Here is a 15,372-nt window from a genome sequence, read left to right as displayed (position 1 = left end):
GCGCGGCGGGGTCCGTCACTTCCGCAAACAGGGATGGCGGAGCGCTGACTCGGGTGAGTGCCGGGCCGGGCACTGCAGGGCCGCCCTCCTGCCCCTCTCCCTGCCCCGGGCGGACCAGGGGCGGCGGGGGGCGGGCAAAGGAGCGACGGGCGCCGGCCCCGGTTACCGGGAGCGGAGGCCCTGAGGGCTCGCGGCCGCCTCGTGGGGGAAGGGAAGGAGGGAAGGAGGGAAGGAAGGGGCGGGAGCGTCCCGAGGCCGGCGGGGCCGTTCCCGCATCACTCCAGGCGTTTGGAGCTCTCCGGCTGAAGGAGCTGCTGCTTCCTCTGGGCACTTGGCTGCCATCGCTAGTTGTGAAAGTCGGATCGTTTCGCAGTTTAGGCTTTCAAAACATCTTCTTGGAATAGCCGGGTGAGGATAATGAAGGGTCTACTGCTGCTTCGCAAACCCAGTTAGGTGCTGCGCGGTAGTGGAGGAATTATTTTTAGAAGTTGTACCGTGAGGCCATTTGTTTTGAGGAAAGCTGCTCTGATGCCTCTGTGTAGTGACCCACTCACTGGATGTGTCTGGCCCTCATTAGTAGGTGAGCTGGGATACGGTGGATTCAAATAAGATTTTTTTTTTTTTTTTTTTTTTTTGGCTCATTTAGGCCACTGTTTCAAAAAAGGAGTTGCCAAATTGCCCTCTTCCATGCCTTGTTAAAAAGTAGGTTCTCTGCTTCCCATTGCTCGTGTAGAGAAGGCTGGGATGCACTGGAGACCAAACGAGCTTGTGGCAGTTGTTTGCAGTCCTGCAGCCTGTGTAGATATTTGTGAGGTGGAGATGTGGAAATGCAGGTGCAGCTGAATATTCCACATATTGGTTAAGCTCAGAGCATAGTGGATATTCTTGGCAAACCGGAAAATCCACAACTGGTAAGAAAATTTGCTCATAAAAACCCATCTTGATCTTTTTTTTTTAAGACATCCATTTCAAAGCGTATCAGTTTAAATAACAAATTTACTAATTTGAGAAAACCTGTTTGTGTTTCTAAACATAAATTGATTTGTAGGTTACCTTTTATAGGAAAGGAAAGAAAAAAACATTTGGTAGTTGAGTCAATAAAGATACTTAAGAATGACTCTAAAATGAAAAGTAACAATTTATCTTAATTTGAACTTATTTAATGAGTACTTTTAAGTTCCACATATTGTATTGAGCTGTCTTTATTAAACAACTAGTCAAATTTGAAGTCTGTTCATTGCCTAGGGTAAAATGCCAGAGTTGTGTTTGAAAGTCGTGTTTGTAACCACGAGTAAGTGAAATTCAGCACTGAAAATTCTGGATGGTTTGTTTCTTTTCCCTCTAGATTTCCATTCTGATCAGTGGACCAGTCAAAATGGCTGAAGTAACCAAGACAGAAGAACAGCAAGTAGAGAAGAGTTTGGATGAAGAAGTGGAGAAAACACCTCATGCTTCAGAGTCAGCTTCAGGTGTCGGGTGTGAAGGCAATAGTTCTGCTTCAGGTACAGAGCAGTCCACTGAAAATGAAAAAGGAGTTCAGCAGTCCACTGAAAATGAAAAAGGTGATCAGGATGGCAGAGCAAAGAGGAAGAATTTAGATTCTGAAGATGGACCTTCTAAGAAAGTAGTGAGTATTTTGAGCTGTTTTCAAATCCTTTTTTCAAAGCCTTAGGTCAGGAAAAGCTTGAAAATATTTATGCTAGTAATGTGTGAACCAGCATAAAACACCAAGTATGGAAATGTTTCCTAGGGAAATAACAGGTGCCTAAGTGATGTTGGGCTTCACAGAGGACAAAGAGGGCTGGCAGTTGGAATGATATTCTCAGCACATACTTAGTCTAATTCTATGACTGTTCCATGTGGTAGCAGTCTGGTAGTGTAGGGTTTACTGGCATTAGTCCAAGTTCCATGTCTTGAGCTCTACGTGTGTGTTGTTTATCTCTGTGTGCTTGGGAAGTTCTTCCATAAGGTAATTTTGTCCTTTTACTTCCTTGGTAAGGTACTGTATAATTTGCAAAACTCTACAGACTGCTTCCTCTGTGATATAATTTCAGTATGATTTGTTGGCAAAGTGAAGCAGTGAAAGACTTACAGGTGCTTCTTTATATTTTAAGACTACAAAAGCAGCAGGAAATGTATGTCCTTTAATGTGTCCACCTGGAAGGGTGTAAAGGGTAATGTTTCACATGATGCTGTCTTTTATTATGTATGAGCTTGTAGAAGTTGATGCTTTAATATCCAGTCTAGTTCATCCTTTTGAGATTTTTAAATATAATTTGAAAATGTCTGACCTAATGTTTTGCTTCTTTGCCCAGAATTTTCCCGGGATGTTAATTTATGGTTTATCAGTCTGGCAAAATAAAGGGTTCCCTTTGCTGTGGTAGAAACATTATTAACCCTTTCATCCTTTTAATAAGGGGGGATAAGGCTTAGATGAACAAGAACAACATTGGGTTTGTGTAGCCTAAGGGTGTAGAGGGGGGACTGAACATAGCAGCCACCATCTAGATATTGTTGCTGATGGCTGTTTGCAGCTGAGATGTGTTGATGGTTTGTATGAGTATGTCCCCCACACTTGTCTGAGTCAGCTGTTCTGGCTTCTGTCACCTTCAGGGGCCATTCAGGGAGCCATCTGTGCTTGCCCTGAAAAAGAATAGAAGTCGTCAAAATAGAAGCCATCAAAATATCAGCCATCCCAGTGTGGTAATAAACAGATGATGAGGTCATAGAGATTTCAGACAAATAAGGCTGGATCATTCTGGATGTTACCAAAAGTATATGAAACACTGAGGAATTCACATATTCACATATATCAGCCAAACCTTTTCTCTTGAGGAACTGCTATTTGAATAGTAAGATGCAGGGATATTGACTTCTGTAGTGAACTGTTAGGAATGCTTTTAATGGCTTCATTCTGGTTTGTACTGTTCTTTCAAATGCTTTTTGTACCTCACAGAGTCCGTGATGGTTGTCTCTGTTCTGTTACTTTGGATTTTAGTTATAATTTATTTTCACTTCATGTATATAGTTGAAGATTATTTTCAAGGTGAAGAACGGTTGAGACCATAATAAATATCTGGATGTAGACTGCTTCTCTGCACAACAGGGGGGAGAAATGTCATGTAGTACTTAAAACAAAGGCAGGACAGAAATCTCTTGGAGTATTTTGAGTTAAGGGTGAATCAGAGACATTTCCACAGCTAACTCTTAAACGTTAGATGGAATACATTGTCAAATGATTCCTCTCATTCCTTTATCATGGTCTGTTTAAAGTTCTGGCAGTCGGGTTGTCCACTTGGACCTTAATGTGACATCAGCCAATTGGCATTTTGTTTAAATTGGCAGTTTATACACTTCTCTCAGATGAAAACTGAATTTCTGAAACAGAGGCTTAAAGTTCCTGGAGAAGGAACATCCTCTTCTTCTGTCCCAGACTTAAGAAGAATGAACTGTGTTCTTTGAGAGTGGTTGAAAGTATTGGAGAACTGAAAGTTAAGTATTTCTGTGAAAGAAAGATGCTGGGCAATATCTATCATCCAAAAATTCCTTGAATGAACTAAAAAGGGGATTAAATTTTCATGAGTATTGCTGTTATAATTGAAGTACTGACATCAGTACTGGGACAGATATGGGAAATCTCTTTATAATGATGGTGTTCTTCATAGTATTGCTTGTTTGCTTTCTTAAATCCTTGAAGTGAACACGTGTGTCTTTTGATCAAATGACAAGGTAATAAAAAGAATTCACTGCTTGAGTCTGTTCCTTCTGTGATGTGATTTCTTTTCTGCAGCATGTGATTGGCCATGGGCAAGCTGTAGCTGCACATTATAATGAACTTCAGGAAGTTGGATTGGAAAAACGTAGCCAGTCTCGCATATTCTACCTCCGCAACTTTAATAATTGGACAAAGAGTGTTCTCATTGGTAAGCTTCCTTAACTGATTGCTCAGACATGATTAAAATGGAATTCATTTTTGGATCAAAATGTAACTTTTTCTGTTTCCTGATATTGAGCCTCATAATACATAGGATGTTTTTCAAATGCAATAAAATATCTATATTTATATTTAATTTGAATGTCTGTGATAATGTTTTGTATTATTGGAGTACCAAGCGTATGCTTAAGTTTTAAAAGGCAGCTGACTTAAAGAGTTCATACTGGAAACTGTTCTTCTCTATGATATTTTTAAAGGGAAAAGTACAACTTTAAATCATAAAGAATTTAAATGTTCTTAGATTCAAACAAGAACAGCTCCATGTATCTCAAATAATTTATTAGGCATTTTCCCAAAGCAGTCTCTGCTCAGATCCTGTTTAAGCAGTTCTGCAGGAAGCTTGAACTCATAAATATTTTCTATATTACCTATATAGTGGTTGAAAAGATGGAAAGCTTAAAGGATGTAGTTCTTTAAGAATCAGCAGGTTTTTATTTAAAGGCAAAGTCTGCTGTTCCACAAATTAATTCCAAATTGAGGAAACAAAGCCATCAGATATCTGCCAACAAAGAAAAGAATCATCAGCACAGTGCCACAGGTTCATGAAGAGGGATCTGTGCCAGGAGATGTTGGCACCATTTGTCTTAGCATGCTGCTTTTTGTTGTGTTGTATCAGAGCAGCTAGAAGCAATATTTAGATTTCTACAAAGCTGTTCCTGAAGCCTGTGTTGAAGCCTTTCTGTCATAAAGAATTTCAGCAGTGTGGCTTTATAGCAGTTGTATCAAAACATATTTCATGTCTCCTACTGTGAAGAAAAGTTGCTAGCATGCTGATATGTTTTACATAATATGCCAACATCAGTCAGAGCAGAGAGAATCTAGACAGCCTGGAGAGAGAAGAGAAAATGTAACTGGTGTATGTAGGGTAGAAAGGCAGCAAAGGAGTAGTTGCTGTTAATGCAAGGCCTGGGAGAGTGAGTGAAAAACATTATGCACTGTTGTAAGGTGATTAGGAGGAGATGTTGTGGCTGATGCATTTAATTGGCTTTTTCTTTTTGCAAAAGGCTTTCCCATACTTTCAGATAACATCTGCCTTCATTATAATGCTAATGAAAGGGAACCCTGTTTCCCTACTCATACACACGTGATTGTTTAGCCATGTGCAGTTTTGCCTTAGCCAGGGAAACAGTTCAGAGCCTCAATCATGTTACATGCAGAGCACATTAAGCACAGAAAATATTAATCTTCTCCACAGTTTTAAAAGTTTGTGGTTCCTTTCATCCTTCTAGAAAGAAAAGAGATTTAATTTTGTAATATTAAGAAATTTATAGGCAAATAAGGTCTGAGATATTTTAAAATTTTCAACCCCTTTTGATTCTTTAGGCTTTTAGGTGCAGTACAAGTACAGAGATTAGGTGCAGAGATGTGTTAATATGCTCCTGGCTTTTATTTTTCTAGGTGAATTTATTGACCGGGTACGACAGAAGAAGAGTGATATAACTGTTTTGGACTTAGGATGTGGGAAAGGTGGAGATTTACTGAAATGGAAAAAAGGCAGAATTAAAAAACTCGTCTGTACTGGTAAGAAGACACAATAACTTTCTAGGGAAAGTACATCACATTTTATGGGAAACCAAATACATCTCCAGTATTTTATTATTTCTTTTTTCTAGTCAATCAAAGAATGTAATGAACACCTTTTCTACTAAAAGTTGTATTTTTAACAAATTTTTAAACTTTTATTCTGAAGGTATGACTTGATTGCCAGCAGAAATGTAAGAATTATCAATACTTAGCTTTCCATTCAACTCCTAAATAAAAAACTCATATCACTAAAGAAAAACACCATTGCCACAGGTTTCCTTAGGGCAAAAGGTGGCCCTGGGGAAAAGACTGACATTTTCTATTTTGTGTCTTTTCTCCCACACCTAGTCTCTCATGATATTTTTAATTGTTCTGAAACACATACAGGAGATTTGCATTTAAAAAACAAACAAACCCCCAGTGTTGTGAGAAAAATGGTCTTGAGTGTTACAATCAAATAAAGATTTTCAGACTCAAAAACAGGGAAGAGCCAAAAGCTAATTAAAAAAAAATCTTGTTTGAATAATTGGCTTAGACGTTGGGAATATGATACCATCTTCCCTTTTCTCAAAAAGTATCCTAAGGATAGTCAGAGGAAGTAGTACTTAACTCCAAATTTAATTAGGTACTAAAATTCCCTAAAACTCTTTCAGTGGGAATTATTCTGGGTACTTCACATTTTACATTTCTTTCTTGCATTATTCAGTGAACAGCATTTAAATACACCTAATCAAATTTATTGCATATTGTCAGAAACTCAATGGCTGAGAAAGAAACAGTCTAAGAATTTTAAAAAATTCCCATTATGTGACATATCAGAAATAATTGTATTTCAACATCTTTTATATTTTTAAGAATATTAAGGGTACCAGGGAGGTGAGCTGTTTTAACAGAACTGAAGATCATTTTTTTTATCCTGCCATATTGCATCTTCTGTATTCCAGTAATCATTCCAGTTTTCTTGTCTGGGGAGCAGTGTACACACTGCTTTAAAAATTTAATTTATCATATTTATTCTCTTTCCATATATAGACATTGCTGACATTTCTGTGCAGCAGTGCAAGCACCGCTATGAAGAAATGAAATCCCGATGTCGGTACAATGAACATATTTTTGATGCAGAATTCATACAAGCAGATAGTACCAAGGTACAGTTCCTGTGCTTTGTCATATTTTGGAGATTTAATGTTCTTCATGGTAGTGCTGTAACATTTTGGGTATATATATTTTTAAGTTGGATTATTGTACTTCCAGGAGAATCAGCCGTAGGGGTTACGGGAAGGTTGCTTAGGAGGGACTTAGGTGCATTTTGCTGCTGTTGTTTTTATTACAGATTTTTTTTCCAGCCTAACGGTGGCCAGTTATAAAACCCCAGCAATAAAGTACTTCTGGAAACTATAAGTTTACTGACCTTGGGTTTTGGTCTTTCAGGTGTAGCAGTGTTACTTGACAACATGAAAAAAATTTGAGGACATTATAACTTTGTTTATTCTTGATGTTTCTAAATGTTGTGTATGGTTTTCTGTGCTGGGGAGAGTTTATTCTTACCTTTTTCATCTTGTCTTTGTTGAACTTGTAAAGGAATGGGAGCTGAAAGGTGAAACTTCAGAGAATTCAAAGAATTATGGAAGTATTTGTTGGAAGATTTAAGTGAATCATGCGTGTTCCTATAGTTGTTTTTCTTTTTGATCTGTTGCAGGATCTCTTGTCTTCCAAGTACAGTGATCCAGACATGCGCTTTGACATTTGCAGTTGTCAATTTGTTTACCACTATTCATTTGAGACGTATGAGCAGGCTGACATGATGCTTAAAAATGCTTGTGGGAACCTCTCTCCTGGAGGTTATTTCATTGGCACAACTCCAAATAGCTTTGAACTTGTGTAAGTACTCTTATGTCCTGTTCATCTTCCAAAATTCTGTGAAGCATTAACTGATAGATGATGCAGTGCTCCAATACGTTTGTGCAAACAAAAGCAATTTTTTTGCAACTATTTTGGATTCTAGTAAAAAACATCTCATTCATGACCTTGACTCAAACAGGTAAAGCAATACTAAACCTTGTCTCGTGTCCTCATGGCTCTTCTCTTAGTCTTCATACACTTTATCTGTCACACTTTGGTAATGCCAAAATGGCCACAGCATGGGGAAAAACTGTCAAGGTTTTGTGGTTGTTTTCAGAAGCCTGTCTCGTCTATGTCCATATGTTCAGGATAAAGATTAATTTTCTAGGTCCATGTAGACCTTGGTATGTTGTATGGGAATGATAATCTGTTAAAACCCAGCACTGGTGCTTTATGTTATTGTTTCATTACCTTATGAGTTAAGGGAAGTGGGAAACTAGAGAGATCACTGAGTATTATTGGGAGAAATATTTTCAGGCTTCCTATGTGTAGTTTTCTCTGTCTGTTAAATACTGGTCAATAAATGTTTGCTTGTATCTCATTCTATAGAAAGAGACTTGAAGCTTCAGAAACAAATTCATTTGGGAATGATGTGTATAATGTGAAATTTGAAAAGAAGGGAGACTACCCCTTATTTGGCTGCAAGTATGATTTTCACTTGGAAGAAGTGGTTGATGTCCCTGAGTTTTTGGTTTACTTTCCCTTACTGGAAGAGTAAGTTAAGTTTCAAATTCAATATATAATAAAAGCTGTGGAACATAATAAACATTTGTTTAGTTTATGTGTCATTGCATAATGCTTACAGAAAATTATGTTTTGGCTTTCTTACTGTATTTTTCGGTTCTTAATTTTTTGTTGTTGCTTCAAATACAGAGGTTTCTCTCATTTCCATCCACAGCTGTAATCTGGCCATTGAACTCTGCTGAAGGTGCTCTGGTCAGAAGCTGTGAGGACTTTATGTCTCATGAGGGAACATCTGTTCTGATACATCAGATCTGTCAGCAAACCTTTAGAACTGTCAGCTTTTTCTTCTTTAATTGTAACTTTTGGAGGGGTTCCTTTCTACTCCTTTTTTAGTCTTTCAGTAAGCTTTCTTGTTTATCTTCTTCATCATGTTTATCTTCATCATCATTCTTTCTTGTTTTCTCCACCTTTCCTTTGATGTTCATAGGATTTTTGCTCTGATGAATTTTTTTATTCTTCTAAAAGGTCTTCATCTGTAAGCATATATTTTGCTGTTACCTCTGTGTGACCTCAGGTTTGGTTTCCCCAGCTGTATTCCAAGGTGCAGACAAATCTTTCCATACTGGGTTTTTTCCTGCCATTCAAGCTCAGTGTGTTAAACAGTATCAAGCTTTTCCTTCTAGCCTGTTCAAGAACTTCATTTGTAGTTGTGAAAAATATCAGCATCAGTCACTGACAGCTGTGACTTCAGTGTTGCATGTCCATGGTGCCTACATAATTGAGATGTAAGCCACTAAATACAATAAAAGTTCTCTAAATATATTTATTATAATTGACATGATAGATACTGCAGGGAAAAGTGTAGTCTTTCTGGAAGTCAGCATGGAATTTCTATGTTTTGAGAGAAAAGAGTTTTTCTATTAAAATGTTTTTTAATTACTTCTGTATTTTTGTTATCCTATTTAAAAAAATACAGTGGTACTGCATTTTTTTTCATATAAATGTCTTTACTAAGAAAAAAAGTTGTAAAAAAGTGTAATCCTAGTGAATACCATAAGATGTCACTGTGGCTTAAAATTGTTCCTTTGAATATAAAGCTACAGTCATTTTGCTGCTTCTCTAATTGAACTCATTATTTTGACAGAATGGCAAAGAAGCATGGTATGAAATTAGTCTACAAAATGACATTTCGGGAGTTCTATGAAGAAAAAATCAAGAATGATGAGCATAAAATGCTCTTAAGGAGAATGCAGGCCCTGGAGGTAAATTTGGAGTTGACTTGTTTGATTTTAATAGCATTTTACATATTGTTGTTTTTGTGTAATAATTGCAATTCTCTTTGTGAACATCTTGCAATTAATAAAGGGCTACCAATAGAAAGTGTATTGTTCCTGGGACTGAAAGTGTGACTCTGGTTGTTGACCTTGACTGGCTGTCAGACACGCACTGACCTGCACACTTGTTCTCTCTTCCCAAAAGGATGGTGGGAGAAAAGAGAGAAAAAAACCCAACTTGTTGGTCAAGATAAATTCAAGGAGATTACTTAGCAATTACTGTCACAGACAAAACAGACTGAACTTGTAGAAAAGTTAACTTATTTAATTGAAAAAAAAAAAAGAAAAAAAAAAGTAAACGGTAGAAAGTAGAAATCATGAAAGCCTAAAAACACCTTTGTCCCACCCACTGCGTGTTCCCGAGCTCAGCCTCATTTGTTCACTCCTGACCTTTCTACCTCCTCTCCCTTCCTCTCTGGGGGAGGGGGGATTGTGGTTTGTTCATAACATTTTTTCTGTCTCTCCTTCCTCCTCACACTCTTCTCTTGGTCCAGCCCAGGTCCCTCCCAACAGATGATTCAGGTTTTGAAGATAATATTTCAATATTGAGGAAGGTTTCTGTCCTTGTGAAGTAGGAAACAGAAGCCCAAGAATCATGCCAAGTGTCAGATAGTGGTGACTGTAATCAATTTCTTCCTCAGCAGAGACTGAAAGCTGGATCTTTGTGCAAGGAATATTCACTGAAAAGACAAAAAGGAATCCTTGTATGAGTAAAAGGACAGTCTGTTCATAGAAGAAAATGCTACTTAACTGTAAATGAGCATGTGATTTTGCCCAATGTTTTTGCATTTTTTTTTAATCCTCAGGCTCTTATCCTGGATAACTTTAACAGCTTCAGAGAAGCTTTTCCAGGCCACCTCTGAGGCTTTAGTTTCACTTGCAGTTCTCTGTGCTTCCCTCCTCCCTCAAACAGTAGAATTCTTCAGCAGAAAACTCTCAGATGAAGTAATTGGTGCCTTAGACAGCTGAGTCACAGACTGCAATTTGACTGCACTTATTGACTCTGATGTGATGGTGCTGTGTATGGGCTCACACTGCCAGCAGCACAGAGACACAGCCTTTGACTTACCATCTTCCTTCTTAGGAAAGCGAGAGTTGTCTTAAGGTAGTGGCCACTTGCAACTGAGGACTAAATTTTTACTATCAGATTTATTTACACAGATCACTAGTAACTGGGATCCTTAATAAGTACATCTTAGTTTTGAAGGACCTGTTGTATACTTCCGTTACAACTTGTGTGTTATTGAAGCATTTTAATTGTTCTGCTTGAAATTGTAGTTGCCCATTTCTTAGTACTTCTGCTGAAGAGATGCTGGTATAGTTGCTCTTCTAAAAGAAGGTAAATCTGAGTGATGCTCATAATGAGCTGTACCTGAAGGAGAGTGTTTATGGTAATTCTGTTTCCCCTGCTTTAGAGACATAAGGATAAAACTTAATTTATCATTCTTAAGTGTCAGATTTTCTGGTGAGTAGGGAACATCAGACCTGTTCCTGAGGATGAGTGACCTATATTTAGGTCTTTCTTGTACAAAGAAGAGACCTAAATTTAAAATATTTTTAAGACTTCTTAAGACTCACTGACCTCTGTCATGGACTGTGTTATGGCAAACCCTTTACTTGATGTGATTAATTTATCTCACTACTCAATGCTTTTTTCTATGGTCTGCAGCCATATTCTACACTTGGTGATTCCAGGCTTGTTTCTGATAAACCTGAAGATTATGAGCATGCAAAAGAGTTTATCAAAGATGGCAAGGCAAAGTTACCACTGGTAAGTTCCTTTATACTTCACTAGAGATAATGGTGTCTTAAAAGTTGAAGTCCTGATCTTTCAAACTGTGGTACCTTCTGCATTTCAACTGCAGTGGAGTTGGTGTGAGTGTCTCTTAGCATGTGAAAAATTGTAGAGCTGCAGGGCTGAGGGTTTCATATAATCTGTATCCCATACTCAAAGGATCAAATTCACTTATTTTGGTAGCTCTTAAGAAATTTGTAATAATACAGAAGGGAAAGGATATTTTTCCCTCTTACTTGACAGCTGTTCTAACTATCCTTAATTTGAGGAATCTTCCTCTTATATTTCTGGATCTTCACAATACTGATTTAAAGCATTAGCTCTAATCCTCTGATGGGAGGCTTCAAAGCTTTCTTCATAACACTGTATATATTTGAAATCATTCTTTCCATTTTCATCAGTACAGCATGGGGGTGTTCAGCTTAAAGTTTTTCCACTTGGTTTTGTTGTTTCAGGTCTTTTTTTTTTTTTTTTTTTTTTTTAATCATTGACTCATCTACTGTTTGTATTCTGAGTTCTTGATGATGTAGTCCTTTTACTGCAAATATAAAAATCCTGCATCAGGAGAGAAAAAAACCTCTGCCCTCTACATTTGAAATTAAAAAAAATTTAAAAAGAAAAATGCTTGTTTTAAGAAATAGGCTTAAAAACATGAGAATGGCCAAGTCAGACCAAAGATGTCTGTTGCCAAGTGCTGTTTTAAAAGGTGAACTATTTGGTCAGGTTTGGTCAGTGTACCAGGGACACTGGTACACTGAGCAAAACATGCTCACAAACTCCCCCATCAGGGATGGAGTGGTCAGAGCAGAAAATCAGCTTCTTGTTGTTGCCTTATGTTTCTTAAGTGGTGGGGTAAATGGTAGCAGCTTTTTACTTGAGAACTTGCCCTGCTTTCATCTGATCAGCTGAGCTGGGAGTTTCTTAGGCTGGAATGCAGGCTGTTTTTCCAGAGTGTGAGGGTGAGAGTTAGTCTCTTGCTTCTGCACAAATACTGGCCATCTGGGTCTGAGCAGCAGCTGGAGCCAGGTCAGGTCACACTGGGGTGTAGTAATGAACATAGGCCTGCTCTATATTGCATCCAGACCAACAGACTGTTGGCTCATCGTCCTGTGCCTGTTTAATTTAGGTGTGTTCCATTTTCTGGGTCTTCCAGTTCCAGAGCATCATAGTTAGTGGAGTTATAAATATCTGTGGTCTGCAGAAATGCTTTTCTTGCCCTTAAATAGCCAGTCAGTGTGGGTGGTTAGACATTGGTCAGTGAAAGATGGATCAGCTAAATCAGTGTTTTGTTGTTTCCTTATTTTTTTTGTTGAAACGGGTTTTTTTTTTTGTCTCCTTCTAGGGAACCTTGAGTAAGTCTGAATGGGAAGCAACAAGTAAGTAATGGTTTTGAAAACAGTATTGATTGAATGACTGCTTTGAAAAATGTGTAAAATAGCCTGTTAATCATGGAAGAAAATCCAGATTCTAAATATAATAAGATGTTATTTGTATAATTCAAAATGTCTGTGTATAGATTGTATAGTGTGCAAATCTCAAGAAATTGGGAGGGAAATGCATAAGTGCAGCCAACCAGGATTTGTGTTTTTGCAGGCCATTATAGTGGTTGTGTTAGTAGTTTAAAACCAAAAAATGCTGTTTACTTCACAGGTGAGAAAAATCTTCACTCAGCTTTCTTAAATTATTATCTGATTTTAGAATCTATGAATTATAAGGTAGACATAAATTCCAGCAATGTAGAAGTATTATCTCAAGTATCTATTTGAAAGGGGCTTTTAATATAATTTTATACATTTTTATACCTAAAAAAAGATTTGCACCTTTAAAAATTCAGTGATTACTGTCTTTCCTGAGTAGTCTGTTTTTCCAGAAACATTTGGAGTATTGAGTTTCTGATAAGAGTATAAGCACAGTTTGTTCCTTACATGGAACTTTGCATTGTTGCTAAGGAATGTCTGGTAAGCTTGTCTTGAAAGTTTTGCAAGTTGCTATGGCACCTCATTCATTAAAATAAAAGTTGAATTCAAGTGGAAATCTATAAATGTTTAATTAGACATGAGATCTCAAGTAGCTGATTAAACGTATCTGTCTGGTGTGGAGCACAGGAACATCTGGCATTGATTATATGCCAACTAAGAGTTTTCCAAGGATGCTGGTGTGGACTGTATGAGTATCCATTAATAGAATCATATTGTTCTGGACTTGAAAAAAATGCTATCATTTCATCTTTGTCCATCAAAATTCAAAAGAGCAAAATTGATAATAGGTATCATGAGTTCATTCAATTAAAAATGAAGTTATTAATTTCAGCTCTGATTGTCCATTACTGCATGTATGAAGGAGTCTTTAAACTTAACTTGCATATGACTTTTTATGTGCTAGTGAATGTTTACTAAATGTAGAATGACACAGTATTTTATGAATTTCATTCATGTTCCTGAAAACATGTAAAACTATGCTGTAGTGGAATGCTAGAGTTACTCACTGGAAAACCGTAAGATCTTTTGTAATTTCAATAATCTGCTAACAGGTTGTTTGGGCATAATATCAACCTGGTTATATTTTGAGAACTTCGTTACTCAGTCACTAAGAAAACTGAAACTTTAAATACTTCCATTTTCTTTTTTAGGTATTTACTTGGTATTTGCATTTGAGAAGCAACCATGAAACTTCACATACTGGATGCAGCAAGAAGAGATCATATCCATGTGCAAGTTGGAATGATCAGAAATCCATTGTGGCAACTATTTTTTTATTTTTTATTTTTTAATTATCAGATGTGTGCAGGACACTACCAAAAACTAGAGCAAGCTCGTGATTCAGAGTTACATTGCCTGTCTGTGACAGATGGACTTGTGTGTGTATATATAAGAAAGATTCTGAACCAGTCTTTTTAAGCATTTGTAAGCAATCTGCATGCTCTCAAAACCTGTGTTTGAACTCACATAACTTTGTTAGAAACAATCGTTTTGTTTGCAGAAGTATGTTTGTGATTACGATTTCTGAAGTTGATGGAAGAACGTTAACTTGGACAATGCAGAATGAGGGCCTAAATACTGTCCTGCAGAGCTCAGTTCTTAATGAGATCTGTTCAGCACAGAGGGTATGTCTACATTGCATGCAGAGCAAAAAATACCCGAGTCAGTTTGAGAACCTCTGTGCTGTGCTCAAGCCTGCATTGTAAAACTACCTTAGTGGTGTTCATGGCGTAGTTTACATGGTAAAATCCCATTATGTTCTTGTTTTTCCTGCTTGCTGATATGTAGTGTCACTTCATGGTGCTTTTAAGATTAAATGAGTTTGTTCTGTACAAAACTGCTCTGAAAGTACTTAATTTCTAATGTTTTAAATCTCTACTTTGTTTTCCAAATATAGCTATGCAGTAATAGCTGCTTAAGTTAGATTACTGAACATTTTTTATTGTATTAAAGACTCTCCCGACTTCTCAAGAGTTTTAGTGTTTCTTGAGACTTACTAGACAGATCTTAGGATGCCTTTCTTTCTTGTTTCACAGAATTCCAAATGGGCTTGGCAATAGGATGAGCTGTTGGTGGTGATGGGGACCTCATTGCAGTCTTAAGGCATTAAAAACATGGTCATGTCATGGACTATGAACCAAAAGGGGAGCCTGTGTAATATTTGAGGATACCAGCAGTTCCCTCTGGAAGGGAGGGCTGTGTACATGCATGCACACTCTGGTACCTATGGGTTGCAATCCCCAAATTAGAGCCACATATTTTCTTTCAAATTATACCAGTGGGCAGAATGGTGCCTAACTACCATCACAACTGCTTGTTAGTCTCTTAGAGCTGGCTTAGGGATTTCTGTGTGGTGTTTGCTGAACTTTCCATGTGCTTGTAGCCACCCATTACTGAGAAGACTTGAATACTTCATGTTTTTTTCTCTCCAATTTTGGGCTAGCAGTAGCTGCTGGCTGCTGTTGGCTAATAGATTTAACATAGAGATGAAAAGATGATGGTACATGAGTATTTTGAAAAGTTATTGCAAACCTAGAAGAGAACATTTCTGTTAAGATTTAAATGTTCAAATTATAAGAGTTTTTAGTTGTATTGTTTCCCCCCTGTAATTAGGTTGTACTCTTTCCTCCATAGCTCCTATTTTTTTTTATTGTCTAGAAG

The 15,372-nt window shown here is 37.5% G+C and overlaps 1 protein-coding gene across 1 annotated transcript; it reads left to right on the top strand.

Annotated features, from left to right (window-relative positions):
• The first annotated feature begins 11 nt into the window (after positions 1-11).
• RNMT (RNA guanine-7 methyltransferase) lies at positions 12-14,684 on the top strand. The gene is made up of 11 exons (XM_083872323.1): positions 12-53; positions 1,346-1,627; positions 3,791-3,923; positions 5,393-5,515; positions 6,551-6,666; positions 7,218-7,399; positions 7,970-8,134; positions 9,249-9,366; positions 11,108-11,209; positions 12,576-12,609; positions 13,863-14,684. The coding sequence occupies exons 2-11, from the start codon at positions 1,376-1,378 to the stop codon at positions 13,898-13,900; spliced, it is 1,263 nt and encodes a 420-aa protein (XP_083728449.1). The 5' UTR covers positions 12-53; positions 1,346-1,375; the 3' UTR covers positions 13,901-14,684.
• Positions 14,685-15,372: the final 688 nt, after the last annotated feature.

This window comes from Zosterops lateralis, assembly GCF_965231275.1.
Source record: "Zosterops lateralis genome assembly, chromosome: 1".
NCBI lineage: Eukaryota > Metazoa > Chordata > Aves > Passeriformes > Zosteropidae > Zosterops > Zosterops lateralis.
This window is presented reverse-complemented; position numbering and strand designations above follow the sequence as displayed.